This window comes from Gekko japonicus, unplaced genomic scaffold (assembly GCF_001447785.1).
Source record: "Gekko japonicus isolate JY-2015 unplaced genomic scaffold, Gekko_japonicus_V1.1 scaffold3196, whole genome shotgun sequence".
NCBI classification, from domain to species: domain Eukaryota; kingdom Metazoa; phylum Chordata; class Lepidosauria; order Squamata; family Gekkonidae; genus Gekko; species Gekko japonicus.
This window is the reverse complement of record NW_015167151.1, coordinates 103927-126811: the sequence shown is the minus strand read 5'-3', so window position 1 is coordinate 126811 and position 22885 is coordinate 103927. Positions and strand designations below refer to the sequence as shown.

General features: G+C 49.3%; 1 protein-coding gene across 1 annotated transcript in view; it reads left to right on the top strand.

The window, feature by feature from the left end:
• The window catches only part of LOC107112033 (adhesion G-protein coupled receptor D1-like), a 149821-nt gene that overhangs the window by 44994 nt on the left and 81942 nt on the right, over window positions 1–22885 (top strand). Inside the window, exons 4-5 of the mRNA XM_015413098.1 lie at window positions 5762–5865; window positions 16687–16798. Coding sequence (XP_015268584.1) covers window positions 5762–5865; window positions 16687–16798 — 216 coding nt within the window. The remainder of the gene's footprint in view (window positions 1–5761; window positions 5866–16686; window positions 16799–22885) is intronic.

The window sequence follows — 22885 nt, the reverse complement described above, 5'->3', positions numbered from 1 at the left end:
GAGGCGGTCTGAGCGGCGCAGCCTTGGGGCTCCTTCCTTCCCCTGCCGCGACAAGCTGCGGTAGCTGCACTGGACGCCGCTCACCAGCCCTCGGGGAACAGCCGCTGGGAGAGCGCGGGAGAGGCCGGGCGGGCGGCGTCCCCCTCTCCACGTGCGCGCTGCTCAGGCAGCCGCTCGGTCGCGCTGCCCTTTTCGCTGCGGGGGCCGCCGGCCCTGGCTAGGGTCCCGCACCTCCTCCTCACGGCGGAGGGAGGCCCCGCAGGAGGAGCAGGCCCGAGGCGGCCGGGGTTCTCCACCCCCGCCGGGTGGGCCCCACGCCTGCTCTCCTGCTTACCCCCCAGCAGCAGGCAGACGCTGGCAGCTCTGGCCATGCTTTGCTCGCCGGTCCTCCGGTGGCCTCCCAGCTGCGGGAGAGCGAAGGTGGAGCCAGGGCAGCGGCGGTGGCAGTAGCCACCGCCGCCTGCAGGCACCCCCCCACACACACGTGTTCCCACGGTGGCCGCCGCAGGGCCGCTCTCGGCGGGGCTGGGGCCGGGCGGCTTCCTTCGCAGCGGGTGGGTGGGGCTTCTGGGAAAATTTTGGGGGGGGCAAGCCCCTCAGCCCCCCCGCAGATTACGCCGGTGCCCCAACACCCCCACAAAAAAAAGTCTCCAGGAATTTCCCAACCCAGAATTGGAAAACCTACCTCAAGCCCTCTCTACTATTTACATCTTCCAAGCAAACTTAGCCTCCAAGAGGAGTAGGGGAACCGGCAGCAAGGAGGACTCACTGGAGAGGAAGGAAACCACAGAGCCTTGGAAGAAAACCACAACTCCCTCTTCCCCTAGTTGAGAATAACACTCCTGAGCATGCTCGGAACCATTGTTTCCAGTCCTTAGCAAGCTCCACCTACCATTGGTGAATTTTAGGCTTCCCAAATCCCCCCAGGGGGGTGGGGAAACCCCCGCCCCAGAGGCCCGTTCCGCGCCGCCGGCGGATCGGGCCCTGGGGGGGAACCCCACCCCGGCGTGCGCGTCACCAGGAAGTGACGTTATGACGCCGGGCACGCTGGGGGTGGGGCCACAATCATCGGAGGGAAAACTCTATGGTTTTCCTCGGATGGTCGTGGCCCCGCCCCCAGCGTGCCCGGCGTCATAACGTCACTTCCTGGTGATGTGCGTGCGGCGCGTGCGCACTCCAGCCGCAGACCGGGAGTCCCCCGGTAAGTTCATTTTTCCACTTGGCAACCCTAGTGAATTTCCCCCTACCCCTGGATGTAAGAAAGCTTCTGGCTTGCATGCAGAGTGGTGAATTGGTGTAGAACAGAGCAGGAGCAAACTATGGTGTAGGCCAGACCTGAATTCGTATGGGTCTGGGCGAGAGTTGCCAAGTTCAAAGAGTGAAATTCCTCGAGGTTTGGGCGTGGAGCCTGAAGAGGGCAGGATTTTGGGAGGGAGCGACTTCAGCAGGGGACAATGCCATTGAGTCCACCCTTCCCTCTAAGGGAAGGCAGATTGGAATTCTGGGAGATCTCCCTCTCCCTCCTGGAGTCTGGCAACCCTAGGGTCTGGGTAATGCTGGCACTTCTAAAACCAGAGGGTTGTTTGGTGTAGTGGTTAAGAGCGTGGACTCTAATCTGGGAGAACCGGGTTTGATTCCCCACTCCTCCACTTGCACCTGCTGGTGTGACCTTGGGTCAGTCACAAGTTCTGGCACAGCTGTCCTTGAAAAAGAGCAGTTTCCGTCAGAGTTCTCTCAGCCCCACCTACCTCACAGGGTGTCTGTTGTGGGGAGGGGGAGGGAAAGGACTTTGTAAGCCGCTCTGAGACTCCAAGTGAAGGGTAGGGTATAAACCCAATCTCCTCCTCCTCTTCTTCTTCTTCTTCTTCTTCTTCTTCTTCTTCTTCTTCTTCTTCTTCTTCTTCTTCTTCTTCTTCTTCTTCTTCTTCTTCTTCTTCTTCTTCTTTTTGTTATTCCAAATTCCTTTGATTTGAACTTTGCTAACCAGGAGCACCCCTTCTGTCAAAGAAGAATAAACACGAGCATGCTTGGAACAAGATGTATCTGTTCCTATACACACCTCTCCGGAGATTTAACATCTAAAATCTCAGAGGAAGGGGAGCGAAACCTGAAGGATGACAACTTCCATTAAACAATCCACAGCCCGTCATCGGCTGCTCTGTAGCAAATTGATGATCCAGTGGGTGGATAATTACAATGCAGTGAGGGGGGAAGAGGGAAACCTTACCGAACAGACATATAATTATTGACTCAATTTTGTGTGAATGCTTGTATGGCAATCAGGATATGGGGGCTTGGTTTCTCCTTGTCAAGGGGCCTTTTTATCTATTAATGACGCTCATCTCCTTTATTGGCACTTAGTTTCCCCCACCGCCTGTGGTGTCTTCTGATCCCTCCCCTTTGTAAAAATGAGAAATCTGTGCATGAAAAATTTAAAACGCTTCCTCTTAAATAATTGATAGCCAATAATGCAAAGACCTCTTTTAGTAAATCTCATTGTCTGGATTATGAATATGAAACAGTTTACCCCCACCACCCCTTTTTAAAAAGCCTCAGAAACATGAGAGAGAATTTTGGCTCTTCCCATTGAAGACTTTTAAATTCATCTGCTCTGGTCACGGGTTCGAGTTCTTGGCAGCAGCTAGGATCTGCATAGGTAGAATGAGATGACTGACTTTGTCTTGGTGCTCTTCTTGGATTTGGCACGTAGCTGCCGTACCACAAAGCAAAAACAATGTAGTCGGTCGCATTGTTCAGGGCAACGGCAGCCAGTGTAGAAAATAGAAGGCAAGAGACCAGCAGTGGTGCATGTATGATTTAGTGAGTTATTATCTCTCTCAGAAGGAATAGCAGAAAACAAAGAAGAAAAAAACCCCAGCTCTTGCTGATTCTTTCAGAAAGTGATCGGTAGGGATGATTTAGAATTTCTTCTATTGTTACCTGAATAGTCTCAGGCGAATTTGGCTCCTTGCTTGCGCCTAGTCCTTCATTTGTTTCTCTTCATGTCATTTGGGGTTTCTTCACACCAAATTTCCCCCACGAATGTATCAATGTTCATTGTTATTTGTGTACCAGTATTATATGTATACATGATGTACACCGTGTGTGTAAAATTCATCTAAACAGAAACAAAAAATGCACACATAATGGAGACAAATCTACAAAACCAACAGCGAAAATGGGAGAACAGGAACCGGTGCTGACGACAATGTAAACCAACATAGAAATCAGTGAAATAGCAAACATCCACCAACTCCTGGTGATTGGTCTCCTCGGAGCAACCATAAGACCAAATTAGACCCAAGAGCATCAAACTGAGTCAGTGTGGTGGAGTGGATAGAGTGTCAGACTAGGATCTGAGCAGGGGTCATTTCCTGCAGGAGCGCACAGGAGCGGCAGTAAAGAGCCCAGGGGGCGGTCACATGCAACAAGCCCCACCCCCTGTTCCCAGCAGCTCTCAGTCAGAGCAAGAAGCAGCCAGGGAAGTTGCAGAGCCCCCCCCCCCCATCCCTCCGGTCCAAAACAGTCCAGTGGCACCTTTAAGACCAAGGTTTATTCAGGTACAAGCTCTCCCTCCTCTGCAAGGACAGATCTGCACGTCCCCCCCCTATAGCTAGCAATCCAAAACAGTCCAGTGGAGTCTGAGCAGTGGGTGTTGCCTTCTGACACACTTCCGGTGATGTCAGGGGGCGTGGCATATGCAAATAAATTATGCTAATGAGCTCCTGCACCTCTTTCTCTACGAAATGACCCCTGGATCTGAGAGACCCAGGTTTGAATGCCCGCTCTGCCATGGAAGCTCGCCAGGTGACCTTGAGCCAGTCTCTCTCAGCTTAATCTACTTCACAGGGTTGTTGTTAGGAAAAAATGCTGCGTTGTGTCCCCATTAGGGAGAAATGTGGGGTAGAAATGAAGCAAACTAAATGAAATAGACCTGTCTGTTTAAACCCCAGTCATATCTTGAGAAAGGAGTGTGATTCTGGAAACAAAATGGATGCCTGGGTAAACTGAACCCCCCCTGTTATGTCTGGACATGTGCAGTCTTCCCTTCAGGCTTAACTGCTGCTGGTGCTAGGACTTGTCTGGCAGGCCACCTAGATGGAGAGTGGGGAGGCATGTCTGGGCTTGTCTGGGCAGGCCACCTAGCTGGAGCTTGAAGCCCCAGAACAAAGGCAGGCAGGATCCTGGAACCTGCCTGCGGATTGGCCCCTGAGGGCAGCCAGCCAATCTGGAGCCTGGAGGCCATTTGAACTCACCAATCGCATGGGGGCTGGGCGTGGCTTAGGTGTATACAGTTAGGGCAGTTGCCCCACGTAAAGCATTCCTATTGAGATGCAATAAACTGCTGCTTGTTGAAATCACTCTGCCTTCACCTCTGCTGTGTTAAACCCACACCCCCCATCCATGCTGCTTACCTTCCCACAGCCTTCCCCTCCCCTCTCCAAGTGCTGGTCTTCCCGCCAAATTGAAGTCCGCTTCCAGAGCTTAGCTGAGAGCAGAAAAGGACCTGTGGGAAACGGACTCTGGGACATCTCGCCACAGGCAGGGGTGTGGTTTTCACTTCCCAGATGGAGAGGGAGAAAAGAAGAAAACTGGGCGAAATATTTTTTTTGGGGGGACAGTAAAAGCTCATTAAGTCATAATGAAACGCATGGCTGTTTTGGCTCAGCCTGCCACTGCACCATCCACAGATGTTTCGCTCCCACCCTTCCTGCTCCCAGCATTCATGGCAAACTGAGGAGAGCGATGTTTGACACACTCAGCCTAACCTACCTCACGGGGATGTTGGATCAAGATGGTCAGCCATGTTAGTCCGTCTGTAGCAGTAGAAAAGAGCAAGGGTTCAGTAGCATCTTAAAGATTAACAACATGTCTGGCAGGGGATGAGCCCTCGTGAGCCACTGCTCACAAACGAGGGGCGACTCACGAAAGCTCATCCCCTGTCACAAATTTTTAAGGTGCTACTGGACTCTTGCTCTTCCCACAGGGGTGTTCTGAAGATAAAATGGAGAGTCACCACCAGAAGTTACTATAGAGACTGCTGATTTTTTGTCCAAGATTTTGGTAGCAGGGAACTATTCCTAATATTGGTGTTTTAAGACTTACAGATGTAATTTTACCTTGACAAAGTTTTATCTCATTGATTTTATACGCCAATAAAGGTTGTGCTTTGTTGTTGTTAAAATGGAGAAGAGGGAAATTTTGTAAGCTACTTTGTGCGGGAAATGTTGTAAGCCGATGGGTCCTCCCCACTGAGGAGACAGGCCGGGTATAAATAAAGTGAGTAAATGAATAGATAAATAAAGGCAGGGTTTCCTTTTGTATGGATGCATAATAAAACCTGTCTGTGTCAATGCAGAGCTGTCAATGTAGAATGTTCATTACCTGACAGTGTGCTCAGTTGATGTGCTGGTGCTGATAACTTTTTGTTTTGTTTGTTTTGGTTGCCAAAAGCTGTCTGCTGCAATACTGGTCTGATACAGTTGGTTCTTTTGTGGGCCGTGCAGGGTGCTTCTATTGAAGTGAGACTTCTGTTGAGTTCTGAGCCGCCGGCTGGAAGTCCTGCTTTTGAAAGCTATGTTGTCCTTAATCTCTTGTTGGGATACGTGCAATGTTATGTAACTTTACACAGTGTTTTAATGGTAACATTATTTTTTCCTCCCTGTAAACTCCTTTGAGCTCATTTCCTGCACAGAAAACCTTCCTTCTGGTAATAATAATAGCAATTAAACTTAGACTTTTATTTTCTTCAATTGCGCAGGTACCAATCGGGCACCAGATGGCGCTGTCATCCATCAGTTACATCGGCTGCTCTCTGTCCATCTTCTGTTTGACTATCACACTGGTCACGTTCGCGATTCTGTCGTGAGTAATTTTAACTTTTCTACCCACTGAGCCAATATCGGTCTAGAAATATCAGATGTTAAAAAAAAAAGTTTCATTTCAAGGCACTGGACTGAATGCTCTCAGGTGTTAAGAGTTTCATAAAAGGTTATTAATTCCTTAAACCTCTTTAATTAGATTCTGCATATACATTTGTAACAGTCGGTTGAGTTTGTTCTAAATTACTTTAATTTCCTGAAATCGGGACGCTCTTTAAATAGCAAGTTATTTCCTCACAATTTATTCTTTGGCAGTTTTCTCAATTGCTCTTCTTCTTTTGAGGTGGGTTTAGAATACGGGAGGGAGAATCAGAGAAGCTAAATATTTGATCTGTGATCTAGAGGCTGGCGAAAGGCAGAATTGGGACTCCGGGCTTCTCGACTTGGCTCCAAATGGCAGCAAAGAAGCTCTGAGGCCAAAGAAGACGGAGGAAAGCGGGTGAACCTCTCAAACAAAAGGCATCGATCGTGTTGCTTCGCTTCCCTCTTTGCCTGAATAAGCTTTTTTTTAAAAAATTACCCTTTGCTGGTTAAGGACGCCTTCAGATGATCACAGTCCTCAGTCTTGCAAAATCCTGACTTCAGAAACCCCAAAATGATTTATTGGTTTGATCTGATGAAACACATGCCACTGTGCTGTATACTGAATCTGACCATTGGGCCATTGAGATCAGTATTGTTCACTCTTCCTGGCAGCAGCTGTCCAGGATCTTAGGTCGAGATACACACACAAGGCTGCCTTCTACTGAATCAGACCCTTGGTCCACCAAGGTCAGTTCTGCCTACTCAGACTGGCAGTGTTTCTTCAGGGTCTCGGGCAGAGGTCTTTCCCATCCACTACTACCTGGTCCTTTTTAACCGGAGATGTCAAAGATCGAACCTGGGACCTTCTACAGGCCAAGGAGATGCTCTGCCCCTAGGGTTGCCAATTTCAGGTTGGGAAATTCCTGGAGATTTGGAGGTAGAGCCTGGAGAGGGTGGGGTTTGAGGGAGGGCCCTCAGTGGGTTATGGAGTTCAGCCTCCAAAGCAGCGGTTTTCTCCAGGGGGATTGATCTCTGAAGTCTGGGGATCAGTTGTCATTCCAGGAGACCTCCAGGCACGATCTGAAGATTGGCAACCCTGTCGACCACTGAGCCACAGCCCCCTCCCCGATCTTCCACATCACAGCCACAGCCTTTCACATCACATACGGCTTGATCCTTTTGACTGGAGATAAGAACGTAAGATCACCAGACCAGTAGTCCAACTAGTCCAGCGTCCTGCCTCACAGAGTGGCCAACCACAGGGCACAGAGGCCGAGGCCTTCCCCTGATGTTGCTTCCTGGCTCTGAGATTCAGAGGATTAGTGCCTCTGAAGGTGGAGGTTCCCCTCAGACACCCAGGCTAGTACCGTAGACACTGATAGACTTATCCTCCATGATTCTATCTAATCGCCCTTTAAAGCTGTTTATTCCTGTGGCCATCACTACATCTTCTGGCAGCGAATTCCTCATTTTAATCACACTCTGGGTGAAGTAGTGTTTCCCTTCACCTGTTCTGAACTTTCTGTCCATCAGCATCATTGGATTCCCTTAAGTTCTGGAATTTTGGGAGAGGGGGAAAAGTTCTCTTTGGCTGCGGTCACACGGAGCATTAGCCACGCTACAGAGACGGAAGATAGGCGGATTTTCCGGGCGCGATCACACCGCAACATCTGGGAAGCGTAGAGCTCCCGAGGTGAACCCGAGGCTTCCTGCCGAAGATGTGGAGTTCAGAACTAGTACCTCCGAGGTACTAGTTTCCAGAAAGGGCTGCCGTCTGATCGCGTTTCCGGTGGTGGCATCCGGCGCCCGCCCATGTCCCTTTGCAAACAGGTTTCCCCCCCCTCCAAGTCTCCACAAGATGCGCACAAGCACCCAACGGCGCATGCGCACAAAGAGGAAAGCGAAAGTGCCGTTTTGGCTTTTAAAAAAATGACCCCGTTTGTCACGGCAGCGGCGCCTAGCCATTGCTGTTCGTCGTGTGATCGCCAACCTCGTTTACTAGCTGGCCCGGAGGGACGGACCCGTGGTGTGCCACCGGTGCGTCTGCTCGCGTTATCGCAGATCAAACTGCGCCGGGGCAATTAGCCACGCCTCCCCCCCGCGATATCCGGCCCGTGTGACCGGGGCCTTTGTCAACTCTCTCCACACCCCATGCATAATTTTAGAAACCTCTATCATGTCAGGGATTGAATCCGGGACCTTCTGTAAGCAAAGCAGATTCTCTGCCTTTGAGCCATGGCCCCTCTCTTGATAATAGCGCCCATCCCATGCGAAGGTATTTGGGCAAGTAACAATAAAGTGCACAGTTACAATAAAGTAACCTCAGTTACAGTGATTCAGCCATTCTGTTATAGAATCATAGAGCTGGAAGGGGCCATAAAGACCATCTAGTCCAACCCTCTGCCCAGTGCGGGACCAGCCTAAAGCATCTCTGATAAATATTCGTCCAGCCTCTTCTCGAAAGCTGCCAGTGAAGGGGAGCGAACCACCTCCCTAGGCAGCTGATTCCACCTTTGAACCACTCTGACCATGAAAAAGTGTTTCCTAATATCCAGCCGATACCTTTCTGCGTGTAATTTAAACCCGTTGCTTCGGGTCCTGTCCTCCGCGGCCAACTGGAACGGCTCCTTGCCCTCCTCCCAATGACAGCCTTTCAGCAATCATGTCCCCCCTCAATCTCCTCTTCTCCAAACTAAACATCCCCAAGACCCTTAGAAGAGAGGAGAGAAGAGATTGGATTTATACCCCGCCCTTCACTTGGAGTCTCAGAGCGGCTTACAAACTCCTTTCCCTTCCCCTCCCCACAACAGACACCCTGTGAGGTGGGCGGTGCTGAGAGAACTCTGACACAAACTGCTCTTTTTCAAGGACAGCTGTGCCAGAGCTTGTGACTGACCCAAGGTCACATCAGCAGGTGCAAGTGGAGGAGTGGGGAATCAAACCCAGTTCTCCCAGATTAGAGTCCGCGCACTTAACCACTGCACCAAACTGGAGCCACATGGAGCTCTGCCAGCACCAGGTTCCCTGTGGGACACTTTGGTTGCAGGGCCTCCAGTACAACAGGGTAAAGGAGCACCTGTGGGGGCAGACGAAACACGCCCCATAATCCTCGCTGCACTGTGCTGAATGCAGCAAACGTTAGGATCGCTCTGCACACAGGATGCAGTAATGGGGGCCTGCTGCCTGTATGGCTGGGGATGAGCCAGCTAACACTTTGCAAACCAGCAGGCTTGAAAGTCCAATGGCACAAGACTAGGGGGGGTTACAGCTGGCCAGGAATAGGATTTTGGCAGGGCTGGCCACGAGGTCATCAGTAAAACTCCTTTACCAGCGAGTTGGCCCTGAAGGAGAGACGGAGGAATAGCTCAGTGATAGATAGGGTTACCAGCTCTGGGTTGGGTTTTTGGGGATTTTGGGGGTGGAGCCTGGAGAGGGTGGGGTTTGGGGAAGGGAGGGACCTCAGCCGGGTACAATGCCATGGAGGTCCACCAGTACTCCCCCTAAACTTTGGAGTTTTGTAAGCAAAAATTCTACTTTGTGAGTTACTGGCATTAAAATTGTGAACGAGCAGTTTGGTTCCTGCATAAATTACTTTGCTCTGGAGCCATCCTTCCTGAGCCAAGACAAAAACGTGTGAGCCAGAGTCTAAAAAAACCTCTGAGCTAGCTCAGACTAACTCAGCTCAGAGGGAACACTGGAGTCCACCCTCCGAAGCAGCCGTTTTTCTCCAGAGGAACTGATCTCTGTCATCTGGAGATCAACTGTAATAACAGGAGATCTCCAGGTGCCACCTGGAGACTGGCAATCCAAGCGGTAGAGCATCTGGTTGTCGTAGAGAAGGTCTCAGGTTCAGTGCCCCACACCTCCAGTTAAAAGGAACAGGTGGTAGATGATGTGAAAGACCTCCACCTGAGACCCCGAAGAGCCACTGCCAGTCTAAGTTGACGATACTGACTTCGATGGAGTCCAGTGGTCTGATTCAGCCCAAAGCAGCTTCATGTGACAGCTCCAGCAGGCAAAGAAGGAAGCAAAGCAAGATGGTGTGCGGCTTCCACCATTCTTCCTTTTCCCCGCGGAGCCAGCCGTGAGCCCTGCCATCCAAAACCTCCACCCCTCCTCCGTTATCATAGAAAGAACTCTAAACCAGGGACGTGGCAAGCTTTGCAACAATCATGTTGTATCACGTCCCACGGCTGCCGTCACTCGTCAGCCGAGCCTCGGATCTCTTTGCCCCGCCGCTCTGTGAGTTGCAACAGCCTAGCAGCCGCGGCAGTGGGGCGTCGTTCCCTTGCCTTGCATCTGCGCTGTAGGCAAAATCGATTCTCCTCCGGGTTCACAGATGGACAGGTCAGCTAATTAAAGTAAGGTGGGGAGAGAACGATGCTCCCCACGAGGCATTGCAAAAGTGAGCACGCACAGAATAATAGTAATATGGACTCAAGCAAAGAACCAGAGGTTCTCAAAACTTATCTGGCCTACCACCTCCTTTTCAGGAGAAAAAAAAAATTACTCAGTGCCCCCTTGAAAATCTACCTTCAAAAAGTGGACAAAAAGATGAAGTGACAAATTTGCACCCAAGGCTCCTACCGCCCACCTGGATCGTTCCAGCGCCCCTTAGGGGGCGGTACTGCCCACTTTGGGGACCAGTGCAAAGACCAAAAGTAATTAAAAAAAACCCACAGAATTTTATTTATAAGTAGCGCCCTCAATAGCCCAGACTAGCCCAAGCTCGCAGGGTCGGCCCTGGTTAGTATTTGGATGGGAGACTGCCAAGGAAGACCAGGGTTGCTACGCAGAGGCAGGCAAGGGCAAACCGCCTATGTTTGTCTCTTGCCCTATCCTGGATGGCCTGGGCTAGCCTGATCTCATCAGATGTCAGAAGCTAAACAGGGTCGGCCCTGGTTAGCACTTGAATAGGAGCAGGGGTCATTTCATAGAAAAAGAGGTGCAGGAGCTCATTAGCATAACTTATTTGCATATGCCACACTCCCTGACATCACCGGAAGTGTGTCAGAAGGCAACACCCACCGCTCAGGCTCCACTGGACTGTTTTGGATTGCTAGCTGGGGAGGGGGGGGAAGTGTGCAGATCTGCCCTCACAGAGGAGGGAGAGCTTGTACACTGAATAAAACTTGGTCTTTGCCCCTGGACTGTTTTGGACCGGGGGGCCGGGGGGAGCTCTGCAACTTACCTGGCTGCTTCTTGCTCTGACTGAGGGCTGCTGGGAGCAGGGGGTGGGGCTTGTTGCATGTGCCCGCCCCCCTGGGCTCTTTATTGCCGGAGCTCCGCTCCTGTGCGCTCCTGCAGGAAATGACCCCTGAATAGGAGACACCCAAAGAATTCCAGGGTCACTACACAGAGGCAGGCGATGGCAAGCCACCGCTTTTCATCTCTTGTCTCAAAAATCCTATGGGGTTTGCCATAAGTTGGCTGCCGCTTGACAGCACTTTCCGCCACCAAAGGGAACGAGACAGGCTAATACTTGAAAATGCACCAAGACACAGTGCTGGCCCAGCATACACTCTGTATTCTAGTTTCGAGCAGGGAGCCAGTTTTTCATCAACCAGTTGGGCTATTCCCAAGCAGCTTCAGCATTTGCGCCAGGATATTTTTCGCCTGTTCAAACAGTCCAGTCTATTAGAGTGTTATCAGCAGTGTTCCAAACACATGCATCCTCGCACGGCGTGATGAGAGGTCTAGATGCCACCCTCTCCCACAAGCCTGCTGTTACTGCTTGTTGCTCGGTGGCCAATCACTTGAGAAAGCAGTAAGCAAATCTGTGATTATAAAAGATAACAATAATAGTTTGCCAACAAGCCCCAACCAACTCATGATGACCCCCAGATCATGGGATTTGCAAGGCAAGAGATGAGCAGAGGAGGTTTTGCTGTTGACTTCCTTTGCACAGCAACCCTGGTCTTCCTTGGCAGTCAAGGCCTCATTCACCTTACATATTCTGAATGGTAGTACCTGACATGTCTCAGCCCATATCCTCTTGACAGGCTCTGGCACATGCAGAGCTCCTTGTTCAGGAGGACATTTGACATACTCTGAGTAGCTTCTCAGGTGTGATATCATTAACCTCAGATGAGCGCCTTATTGGTCATTTATGTACTGTTCTGAGGAAGTCTTTAGGATTGTTTTTATTATCATTAATGATTATGTTCTTACCCACCTTTGGTTATAGCTATACTGTAGGAGAGGTAGGTTTATAGATATTTTAAGTAAATAAATCATTATGTTTAGGGCAAACTCTAGATGCTCAAACTTCTGCATTCCTTCTCCCGTAGAGCTAAATCAAGGGAGTTGGTTTTTATATTCATGAAAACATCTATTCTTCGGCGCTCAGCCTTCATTATGGTCCAACTCTCGCAGCCATACATTACTACTGGGAATACCATCGCTTTGACCATACGGACTTTTGTTGGCATGGTGATGCCTCTACTTTTTATTATGCTGTTTAGGTTCGCCATCGCTTTCCTCCCAAGGAGCAGGCGTCTTTTAATTTCATGGCTACAGCCACCATCTGCAGTGATCTTGGATTCCAGGAATGTGAATTCTTTCACTGCTTCCATGACTTCCCCTTCTATTTGCCAAGGAGTTGATGGGGCCGGATGCCATGATCTTAGTTTTTTTGATGTTGAGTTTCAAGTCAACTTTTGCACTCTCCTCTTTCACCCTCAACAAGAGGTTCTTCAGGCCCTCTTCACTTTCTGCCAGTAGAGTGGTCTGCATATCTGAAGTTATTGATGTTTTCCCCGGCAACCTTAATTCCGGCTTGTGAATCATCCAGGCTGACATTTTGCATCATGTACTCTGCATATAAATTAAATAAGCAGGGTGAAAATATACAATATACAAAGACCTACGCCCCTTTACAAAACAATGAGTTGTTACCGTTGAGAGCATTTGGTGCTTTTGTGGTAGGCTCTTGGCCCTTCATGCAATGAACAGGACTTGGAATGCAGGCAGAATGGGAGAGCGGCTCCTTCTCTATCCCGCTAAGAGGCTTACAGAGGGGTGTGCTCCGCAGGACCTCTAGCCAGCTGGCTCCAGTATGGAGTATTTCTTCAGCCTCCCAATCCTGGAATTATAATGTGATTTGGGGAAACTAGTGATAATCGCTGTATTTCCATATTTATAGAAAACTCACCGATATGTAGATAATAGCACACTGCGGTAGTTATGAAGTGCCAGATTTGATATAAATATGGAAATGCCTGGCTGGTCGCTGTGCCCTGTTTGCTAGGACTCCGCGCTGGCTTCAACCTCGTCAATTTCCATTGAGTTACTCTCCCTGTTCCCTGTCAGAGGAGAATTGGCCCCGAGGTTGTTAATTGTGAACTGATTTAGAACGATTTGCCTCTGAAAAGGGGTGCATAAATCCAAATAAATGCAGAAGGTTATTGCAGGCAGATGAAAATGGATCTGTCACATCACAACTTCCTCTTCTCCCCCCCCTCCCGAATTAAACCATTAACAAGCTTCAGTTCTAGTTATTATTTCACGGGATAGCCCCATGGCTTGTGATCTTGATGGGTGACAGAGAATAATGCATGAAACTGCCCGTCGGGCCAACGCACAGTTAGCAATTCTGCAGCAGTGTACAGTTAGAAAAGCCTTTGCATAAAATTCCATGTCGAATTGGAATTGGCTTGCTGGCACGAATTCCCGAGGGATTGCCTTCTTCCCCTGGGGAAACAGTATCCTGAACTTGTTCTATGCAACGGAAGACATTGGAAAGGGGCAGGTGCTTTGTACAAGTGTGTCAGAGAACTGGGGGAGTCACCCCCCCTCCGACTCATGCTATGTGTCAGACCATGATTTATTAGTTCTCAGGTACACCATTTCCTATGGCCAACTCAGCAGTTATTAACACTGAATGACTATTAAATCTACCTATCATGTTTTTTATTATGTCCATCCTCCAAGGGGTATGGGAGACCCAGATTCAAACCCAGTCTCAGCCGTGAAACTCACTAAATGGTTGGGCAATCATTCTCTCTCCCTCTCTCAACTCAACCTACTTCAGTGGATTGTCCTAAGACTGGAAGACTGGAGAACCACAGGGTGGACCTAAACAAAATTTCCCACCAATTCAACTTCCTGCTGCAGAAGAGGAAAAAGAAGAGATTGGATTTATTCCCCACCCTTCACTACCCAAAGGAGTCTCAGAGCGGCTTTCAAACTCCTTTCCCTTCCCCCTCCCCACAACAGACACCCTGTGAGGGAGGTGGGGCCGAGAGAGCTCTGACAGAAACTGCCCTTTTTCAAGAACAGCTCTTATCAGAGCTACGGCTTGCCCAAGGTCATCCAGCCAGGTGCAAGTGGAGGAGTGGGGGAATCAAACCCGGCTCTCCCAGATTAGAGTCCACGCACTTAACCACTACATCAAACTGCAGACCCCAAATTTGCCCCTTAGGCATTTTTGAGCACTCCCCTCCCACCCCCAGGAATAACATTTTGGTGAGATTGGTGGGCCGGGGGGGGGGTGAGGAAAGTTCTGCTGACAAAAGTGCTTTCCTTCAGCAGAAGGTTTAGTCTACATTCAACCCAATGTATGTCTGAACTGTTTGGAGGAACATAAGAACATAAGAGATGCCAATGTTGGATCAGGCCAAAGGCCCATCCAGTCCAACACTCTGTATCCCACAGTGGCCAGAAATACCAGTGCCATCAGGAGGTCCACCAGTGGGGCCAGGACATTAGAAGCCCTCCCACTGTTGACCCCCCCCCAAGCACCAAGATGACAGAGCATCACTTGCCCCAGAGTCCCTATCTATACCTTGTGGCTAATAGCCACTGATGGACCTCTGCTCCATATGCTTATCTAATTCCCTCTTGAATCCGTCCATGCTTGTAGCCGCCACCACTTCCTGTGGAAGGGTAGGATAAAAATGAGATAGAACTACAGGAACGGGGTACATTTTTTTTAAGGGAACACGTTGTCTCACGTGTCTCTTCCAGTGTGCTCAGGTTGTGAATGCCCCAGACTTTGGAAGGGAGGTCTGGGCAGCATTTGAGAAGCAGGGCTTTTTCAGTGGTGGCACCCAAACTGGAGAATTAACTAGCTAAGGAAGTCTACCGGCCACTCTAACTCATGGAGTTAAGAACATAACAATTGCCCTACTTATTCAGTCTAGTGGTCCATCTGGTCCAGCACCCTGTTTCACACAGTGGCCACTGGATGCCCAGGAGAGATGACAAGCAGGACGCAAAGGTGAAGGCCTGCCAGGGCTCAGATGTCTGCAGATTTTTGTTAATGGTTATTCTGAAGAGTTATCGAAATGGCAGATTACTTTAGGCTGGGTTTTTTTCTTTCTGATTTAATTTGTGGTGATGGGTTTTAATTTATTCCAAAAGTAGGGTTTTCTTTTTTGGGTGGGAAAAAGCATCATTTGTAAGTTTCTGGGTATCGTGAATTACTGTGATACCTGTAGCCGTACAAAGACTTTCAGTGGACTGACTGATGCTAGAAACGTTGATCACAACAGTGTTAAGTAGGCTCTTCTTGAACACAACACCATTCCAATTAAAAAGGAACCTTTTAACCTCATCTCTGGAGGGTTGAGGCTCATTGGGATTCAGGGTACACGTAGCACCGTCCAGTGTGGAGCTGTTACCAGTGACAGACGCCTGGAATGTGGCAGATCGTTCTTGATCTGATGGCAACAGAAATGAGTGGATTCCCAAGAACACTACCCCTGGTGGTCTTCTGGGAGAGCTAGGGTTGCCAACCTCCAGGTGAAGTCTGGTAATCTCCAGGTATTACAATCGATCTTCAGACGACAGAGATCAGCTCCCCTGGAGAAATTGGCTGCTTAGGAGGGTGGATTCTACGGCATTGTACCCTGCCAAGGTCCCTCCCTTCCCCAAACCCCACCCTCCCCAGGCTCCACCCACCAAATATCCAAGTAATTCCCAACCCAGAGCTAGCAACCCTAGCTGGAGTACACACTTTGCATGCCAAAAGTCTTAAGTTGAAACCCATTGCCACAACTGCCTGTAGCAAATGTGGTGGGGACAGGATAAATGCCTGCTGCAAAAGCATTTTCCTACAGCACGGGCTGCCCAAAACTTAAATAGCCACAGGGGTGGCTAGGGTTTCCAGGTGCGCCTGACCACTTGCAGGGGATGGGGGGTAGGGTTGCCAGATTCAGGTTGGGACACTCCTGGAGATTTGGGGATGGAATCGGGGGGGGGGGACAGGGACCTCAGTGGGGTGCAGTGCCATAAGGTCCACCCTCCAAAGCATCCATTTTCTCCAGGGGAACTAGTCTGAAGATAAACTGTAATTCCAGGGGATCCCCAGGTCCCACCTGGAGGCTGGCATCCCTAGGGGTGGCCCAGTGGGAATTTGTGCTTCATTTGAACAACTGGGGTTGGCACAACGATGTCTGCCCACTTGAAAGCAGCTGACAAACTTTGGGCGTAGCAGATTTTAATCTGCGGCAGGTGGATAAGAGCCTTTGTTCGGTGTATGGTCAAGAACTAAATCCGAGATGCCAGAAGATTCTCAGTAAAGGCCGCTTGTGTCTGACTCGTGGCCCAGTCCCGCCCCCACCCTTGACATAAAAAGTTATTACAGCTTTGCAGGCTCGGAGTCTTTTTAGCAATTCTTGGCTTACAGTACAAATCAGTGTTTTCTTCTCTGGCGTGAGCGTATTGGGGAATCTAATCAAATACAGCTGAGTCCCGCAACTCACAAATCAATTCCCTCGCAATAAATGATGAAAGGATTATTTCTTCCTGGGATGCTAACTGGACTTCCTTTCCGCAGCTCCGTCAGCACCATCCGTAATCAGCGCTACCACATCCACGCCAACCTGTCGTTCGCCATCTTGGTGGCTCAGATCCTGCTCCTTATCAGCTTCCATTTAAGCCCTGGAACGGTGAGTGCCAAATGGGTGGGGGACCTGGCGTGCCGAAACAGTTCCCCTCGTGATTAACCACAGTGCAAGGTCAACACAAGCTGGAGGCTCCTTTGTTTCCAGATAATTATCTGAGTATAATCAAAAAGCAGGAAGCTATTTTTAGCCGTTCAACAAACAAGACTTACGAGACCTCAAAAGTTAACAGGATACAATTTTTTCACCCCTGGACACTGTGGGATGCCACAAGATTGAGAACAACTTCTTCCTTTTTCACTGGAGTTGCATCTGTCATGATAGGACATTGTGCTTTACTGTCCAGCACAGATCGAAGACCAGACTCTTGGGGTTTCCTACCTGGCTTGGGAGTTGCTTTCTCTTGTGCCATTCCGAGCTACTTAAAAGACCTAACCATCCCCCATTATAGAAGGACATTTATGCTATCTGGGTTAAATCCCCCCCCCCTACTGGAAGGCCGATTTGCAGGCACAGCACATTCGGACAGAGATTGTAAATGTGGATCTGGGCAGGCTGAGTCCTGAGAGCATATTTTATCTGAGTGTGAAATCTGGTCTCTTTTGCGAGAAGGGTATTTGTCCTCCCTCTTAATAGACTATGTGAATTTATCATCTCAAAAAAATGTCCGTTTTTTCCTTGTGGATGAGGATCGGAAATGTATCTTGTGTGTATAAAATTATATCAAGTCACAGCCAACTTATGGTGACCCCAGCAAGGGACTTTCAAGGCAAGTGAGAAGCAGAGGTGGTTCACCATGGCTTTCCTCTACACAGTCCACCTTGGTGGTCTTCCTTCCAGGTACCGAACCTGCTCAGCTTCAGAGGTCTGATGAGATCTGGCTAAACCACGCCACCTTCCCTCCTAAAACTACCTTAGCAGTAACTAAATATTTAGCTGCGGTGATTGCCTGTAAGAGGGTTGGGTCTCGAGCTGTTTAAGACCTTTGAGTCAAAAGAACAGTAAGATAAGAAGAAAACTTGGCTTGGCCAGTCTAGAGGTCTTATGTTGCCTGCCTACCAAAGAAGCCAATGCTTATTCTTCTCATTGACTCTGTGGCGACATCCCTTATAGTCCTGATTAGCTCTTCAGGCAGAATCCGTGTGTGTGTGTGTGTGGGGTCTAATTTCAACTGCCCATCTCCTGATTTACTTATGAACTCAGTTGAACCAGAAGGACTCTGCAACAACTCAAAGGCAATAAGCAAACAGCAATGAACTCCAACCTGAAGAATGAATTTGGTAAATTTATGGTCCCCACTGAAGAAATGTTAAGAATTTTATCAAAACTCTTTTGGATTCTCTGAAAATCCACCAAATGTTTTGCTTGAACTGGAGTTTATGCATTTGTTTGAGGGGGGGGAATGGTGGCAATACAGGGGTGTATGAAACCCCTCCTGAGAAATTTCACAAACCTTCTTTTAAAAAGTTTGGATTTCCTCAATATTCCTCTAGGAATGGTGAGGGAAACCTGAGGAATGTTGAGGGAAACATCGAAATTATTTTTTTATTCATTCATTTATTCAATTTATACCTCACTCTCCCCACCGAAGCAGGCTCAGGGGCGGCTTACATAAAAGGTTAAAACACATGAATCAACAGTTATGAAACAATCATAAGCAATCCGAACTATCATAAAGTGCTAGTGACAGTGGTACTAATACTAATAGTATTGCATAGAGATGGGGGAAACAAATCATGATGGAATAGTCAAAGTGGGATACGGTCGATGTTGATGATCGGCTCATCTTGATCTATTTATGCAGCAGGCACTGGCTGCTGGTGGTAGTTACGGAGGAACAGGGCTTTATCACATTTCAGTTATTAGATGTGGCTCCTTGATTGAAGACCTGTTGGAAGAGCTCCGTCTTGCGGGCCCTGCAGAACTGTGAAAGGTCTCGCAGGGCCCTGATGTCTTCTGGGAGCTTGTTCCACCAGTGCAGAGCCACCTCTGAGAAGGCCTTGGCACTGGTTGTGGCCAGCATGCCATTTCGCTGACAATGGAACCGCAGTGTCAATTCTATCTCAGAGTGGTGGCTGCATATGTCTGGAGGTGGGGAGTTAGCCACATAAACTAGCACAGGATCTTATGGTGCAGGCAGAATGTTAAGAACGCTATATGTTTTCTGTGGTTTTTCACAGCTTCATTAAACATTGGCTGCCTTGGCCTCATAATGCTTCTATCATTCGTTAGGGGTTTTGCTCATGGCCTTTTAGTTCTACACTAGTCAGTACAAATTAAACATGACAAATGTACACACTTTAATTCTGAGCAGCATGAATCTGAAGGTAAAGTCATATATTAATCATAGACAGCACTTGGACCATGATGTAAGTAATAGTATTAATCATTATCACGGAGCTTTATTTCCGGATCTCACAACATTGGGCAGAATCCTGGTCTCATTAGCTTGATTTAACTGCTGGAGAAATAGAAAGGTCAGATAGCCAGTAGACTTTCATGTCTCTGTTTCACGGCTTGACCATCTAACCACTGCATGTCAGCACAGACAATGCTGAACCAGATGTTATTGTTTACGTTTATGAGCATATGGGGAGCAGTGTTCCCTCTAAGCTGAGTTAGTGTGAGCCAGCTCACAGTTTTTTAGCCTCCAGCTCACACATTTTTGTCTTAGCTCAGGAAGGATGGCTCCAGAGCAAACTCATTTATGCAGTAGCCAGATTGCTTGCTCACAACTTTTTCGCCAGGAGCTCACAAAGTAGACTTTTTTCGCACAAGACTTCACAGCTTAGAGGGAGTATTGATGGGGAGGGGCTGTGGCTCAGTGGTAGAGCCTCTGCTTGGCATGCAGAAGGTCCCAGGTTCTATCCCCAGCATCTCCAGCAGGAAGGAAGAGGCAGGAGGTGATGTGAAAGACCTTTCCCTGAGACCCTTGAGAGCCGCTGCCAGTCTGAGTAGACAACACTGACTTTGATGGATTGACGGTCTGATTCAGTGTAAGGCAACTCCGTGTGTTCGTGTGAAACTGCCTTATATGGAGTCAGATCACCTGTCCAGTGAGTTCAGGACTGTCTGTGCTGATGGACAGCAAACCTTCAAGGGCTACAGTTGCCAGTCTCCAGGTGGGTCATGGAGTTTTCCGGGAATGGCAACTGCTTTCCAGACTACAGACTACGGAAATTAGTCCCCTTGGAGAAAAAGGCTCCTTTGAAGGAAGGGGTCTATGGCATTGCATCCCTGCTGATCTCCCTCCCCTCCCCCCCCAAAGATGACCCTCCCCAGGATCTGCCTCCGAATTCCCAGTAATTTCCCACTTCGGAGTTGTCAGCCCGATCAAGAGCCATGGCTGACCTTTGCTCCCATATCCCAAAATTAAGATACCAGACAAAATGCAAGAGTCAAACTAGGCTTTCCTAATTCCAATATGAACTGCGCATTAAACGCATGTGCCACATTCTGTGGGCTCCCTAAGAGGCTGCCCACTGGGTTTGTCAGCATTTAGGCAACCCACCGTGGCTCCAAGGTCGACAAGCCCTCAGGCCACAGCTGCGTTTCCTCGCCTGCAGCAAACTTGTGCAGAGAGACGTTGCCCTGCATCCCCCATCCCCCCACACGGTTCAAACACTGATACACAGCACTGCAAGATTAACCCCTGCCAGCCCTCTGGAACTCTGCATCCACCTTCTGCCATCCCCTCATAGTCCTGAAGGCACCAGGGTTTTGGGATGGGGAAAGAAGAAGAAAGGCTGCCTGGTCCAGTGCAGTCAATGAGCAAGCAGAGAACGGTAGACTACTGATCCAGGCAAGTGAAAGGTCAGAGGCAAGACCAAGCTGAACAGGGAGCAGGACAGGGATGCCAACTCCAGCTTGTGAAGTTCCCGTAGATTTGGTGATAGTTCCTGGAGAGAGTGGAATTTGGGGCGGGGAATGAGGTCAGCAGGGATGTCATTCCATAGTGTCCACTCTTCAAAGCAGCCATTTTCCTCCGGGGTGATTGATCTCAGTAGCCTGGATTTCAATTGTGATTCTTGGAAAACTCCAGGCCTGTGGTTGCCAACTTCCAGGTGGCACCTGGAGATCTCCCCCTGTTACAGTTCTCCAAGATCCGTTCCCCTGGAGAAAAGGGCTGCTTTGGAGGGTGGACTCTGTGGCATTATACCCTGTCGGAGTCCCTCCCCTCCTCAAACCCCACCCTCCCCAGGCTCCACCCCCCAAATCTCCAAGTATTTCCCAATCTGGAGCTGGCAACTCTATCTAGGACCCACCCGGAAGATGGCAACCCTAGGGTAGAAGTAGCTGCAGTTTATCCTAAATTTCTGTATAGATTTGTTTGCAGAAAGATTGGCCAGGAGACCTAAGTTCCCATGCCTTCAGGGCCCTTCTCTTGGTTGCCCAAGCTGCGGTATCCATTTTTGATGCCCACCTGAAGAGACACTTTGCCCTCTGATAGCACACCTGAGAAAACTGCTGAGTCACAAACTGCTGGGAGAAGAGAGGGGGGAAAAACCCAAAAAAAACAAAAACTCAAAATGGATTTGGTTTTAGAGGGGAAATAAAAACTTGGAGAGGATGAAGCTGAGCAGAACAAGATATAATCAGCAACAGAGAAGAAGGCAGGAAAATATACAATGAAATAATCCCCAATAAATCAGTTAGACAGTGTGTGACTCCTAAGAGACAACAGGAGCCGGGGGGGGGAAATGAAAATGAGCGTGGGGAGCAAATGGAAGAAAAAGGATGGCTTATTGTCATGGTCACTATCTTTTCATTTCCTCAGGCTGCCACACATAAGCAGTGGAGGTGCCGTCCCATGTGGGGAGCAGTGCCTGTGTTCTCACGCTAGGGGGCTGCAGCTGAGTGCCAGAGCACCTGCTTTGCATGTGGAAGGTCCCGGTGTAACAGGCCAGATTAACCCCCCGGCCAGAGTAACCCCGGGGTTACTCTGGCCTAGCCTAGAATAACCCCGGAGGGTTCTGGCCCCACTGGAGGGCCTCCCGATGGCACCTGGGTTTTGGCATGATCCAATGTGGCCTAACTTATGTTCTCATGTTCTGTCAGTTTCCCCTATGGAATGAAGCTGTCAGGCCCTGCCTGCAGTGCAAGGCCAAGTTAGGAACGTAAGAAGAGCCCTGCTGGATCAGACCAGTGGTCCATCTAGTCCAGCATCCTGTCTCACACAGTGGCCAACCAGTTCCTCTGGAGGGCCAACAACAGGGCAGAGAGGCCGAGACCTTCCCCTGATAAGAACATAAGAAGAGCCCTTTTTTCAAAACTCTCTGCTTGATGTTTGTTTTGCTGCTCACCTTAGATAACTCTGGGAAGCCGAAGAGCTTCCTTTAGCAGAAACGAACTGTTAAGTCCGGCGCTTAACAATGAGTCGGAGAGTGATTTCAGCAAAGACTCAAGTTTATTCAGCTCTTTGTTCACTTCTTTGACACGGTACAACATCTGATAGCCCGAACAGTTTGCCCATTGAAACTGCCCGGTATTTAAACATTCCCGGCTAACATAGCCACTCCCACTATACACATAACAACCTATCAGGTTGAGCGCATAAGGACCAATCACAAACGTTCCCGCTTGCGGCTTGCTTGAATGTGATTGGGTCGTGAGTCTTGGACTAGGATGCTCTGTCCAAGACGAAGCTTAACATTGCTTCCCTATGTGATGATTCACATAAAACCTCCTGTACTCATGGCAGCTATGAATACATTACAATTCCCTCCCCCCTAAGCAAAAATACCTCAAGAACAGTCGTAATCACTTAGGTAGGTGGGTGCACGTCTCGTTCTCTGAGACCTACGAGGTGAACTCGTCTCAGGGCATCTGTCCCTCAGTGGTACTCCGTTTGACTCTGGGACCTCAGAGTCAGGAACGTCCCCGTCCGTTGCATGCGGTTCAAAATTAGGGGTCTGCCCTGTCTCTTGACCGCTACCGTAGCCCTCAGGCTCTACAGTACCTGCCTCTTCTAAAGGCCATGGGGGTTCCTCTGCGGACTCAGCCGGCTGCACGGTAGGACGGTCAGTTGCCCACCGCTGCCTCAGCTGGTCTATGTGCCTACGCCACTTGCGTCCATCTGCAAGCCGTACCACATACATTCTAGTACCGATAACATCGGTGACAGTGGCTGGA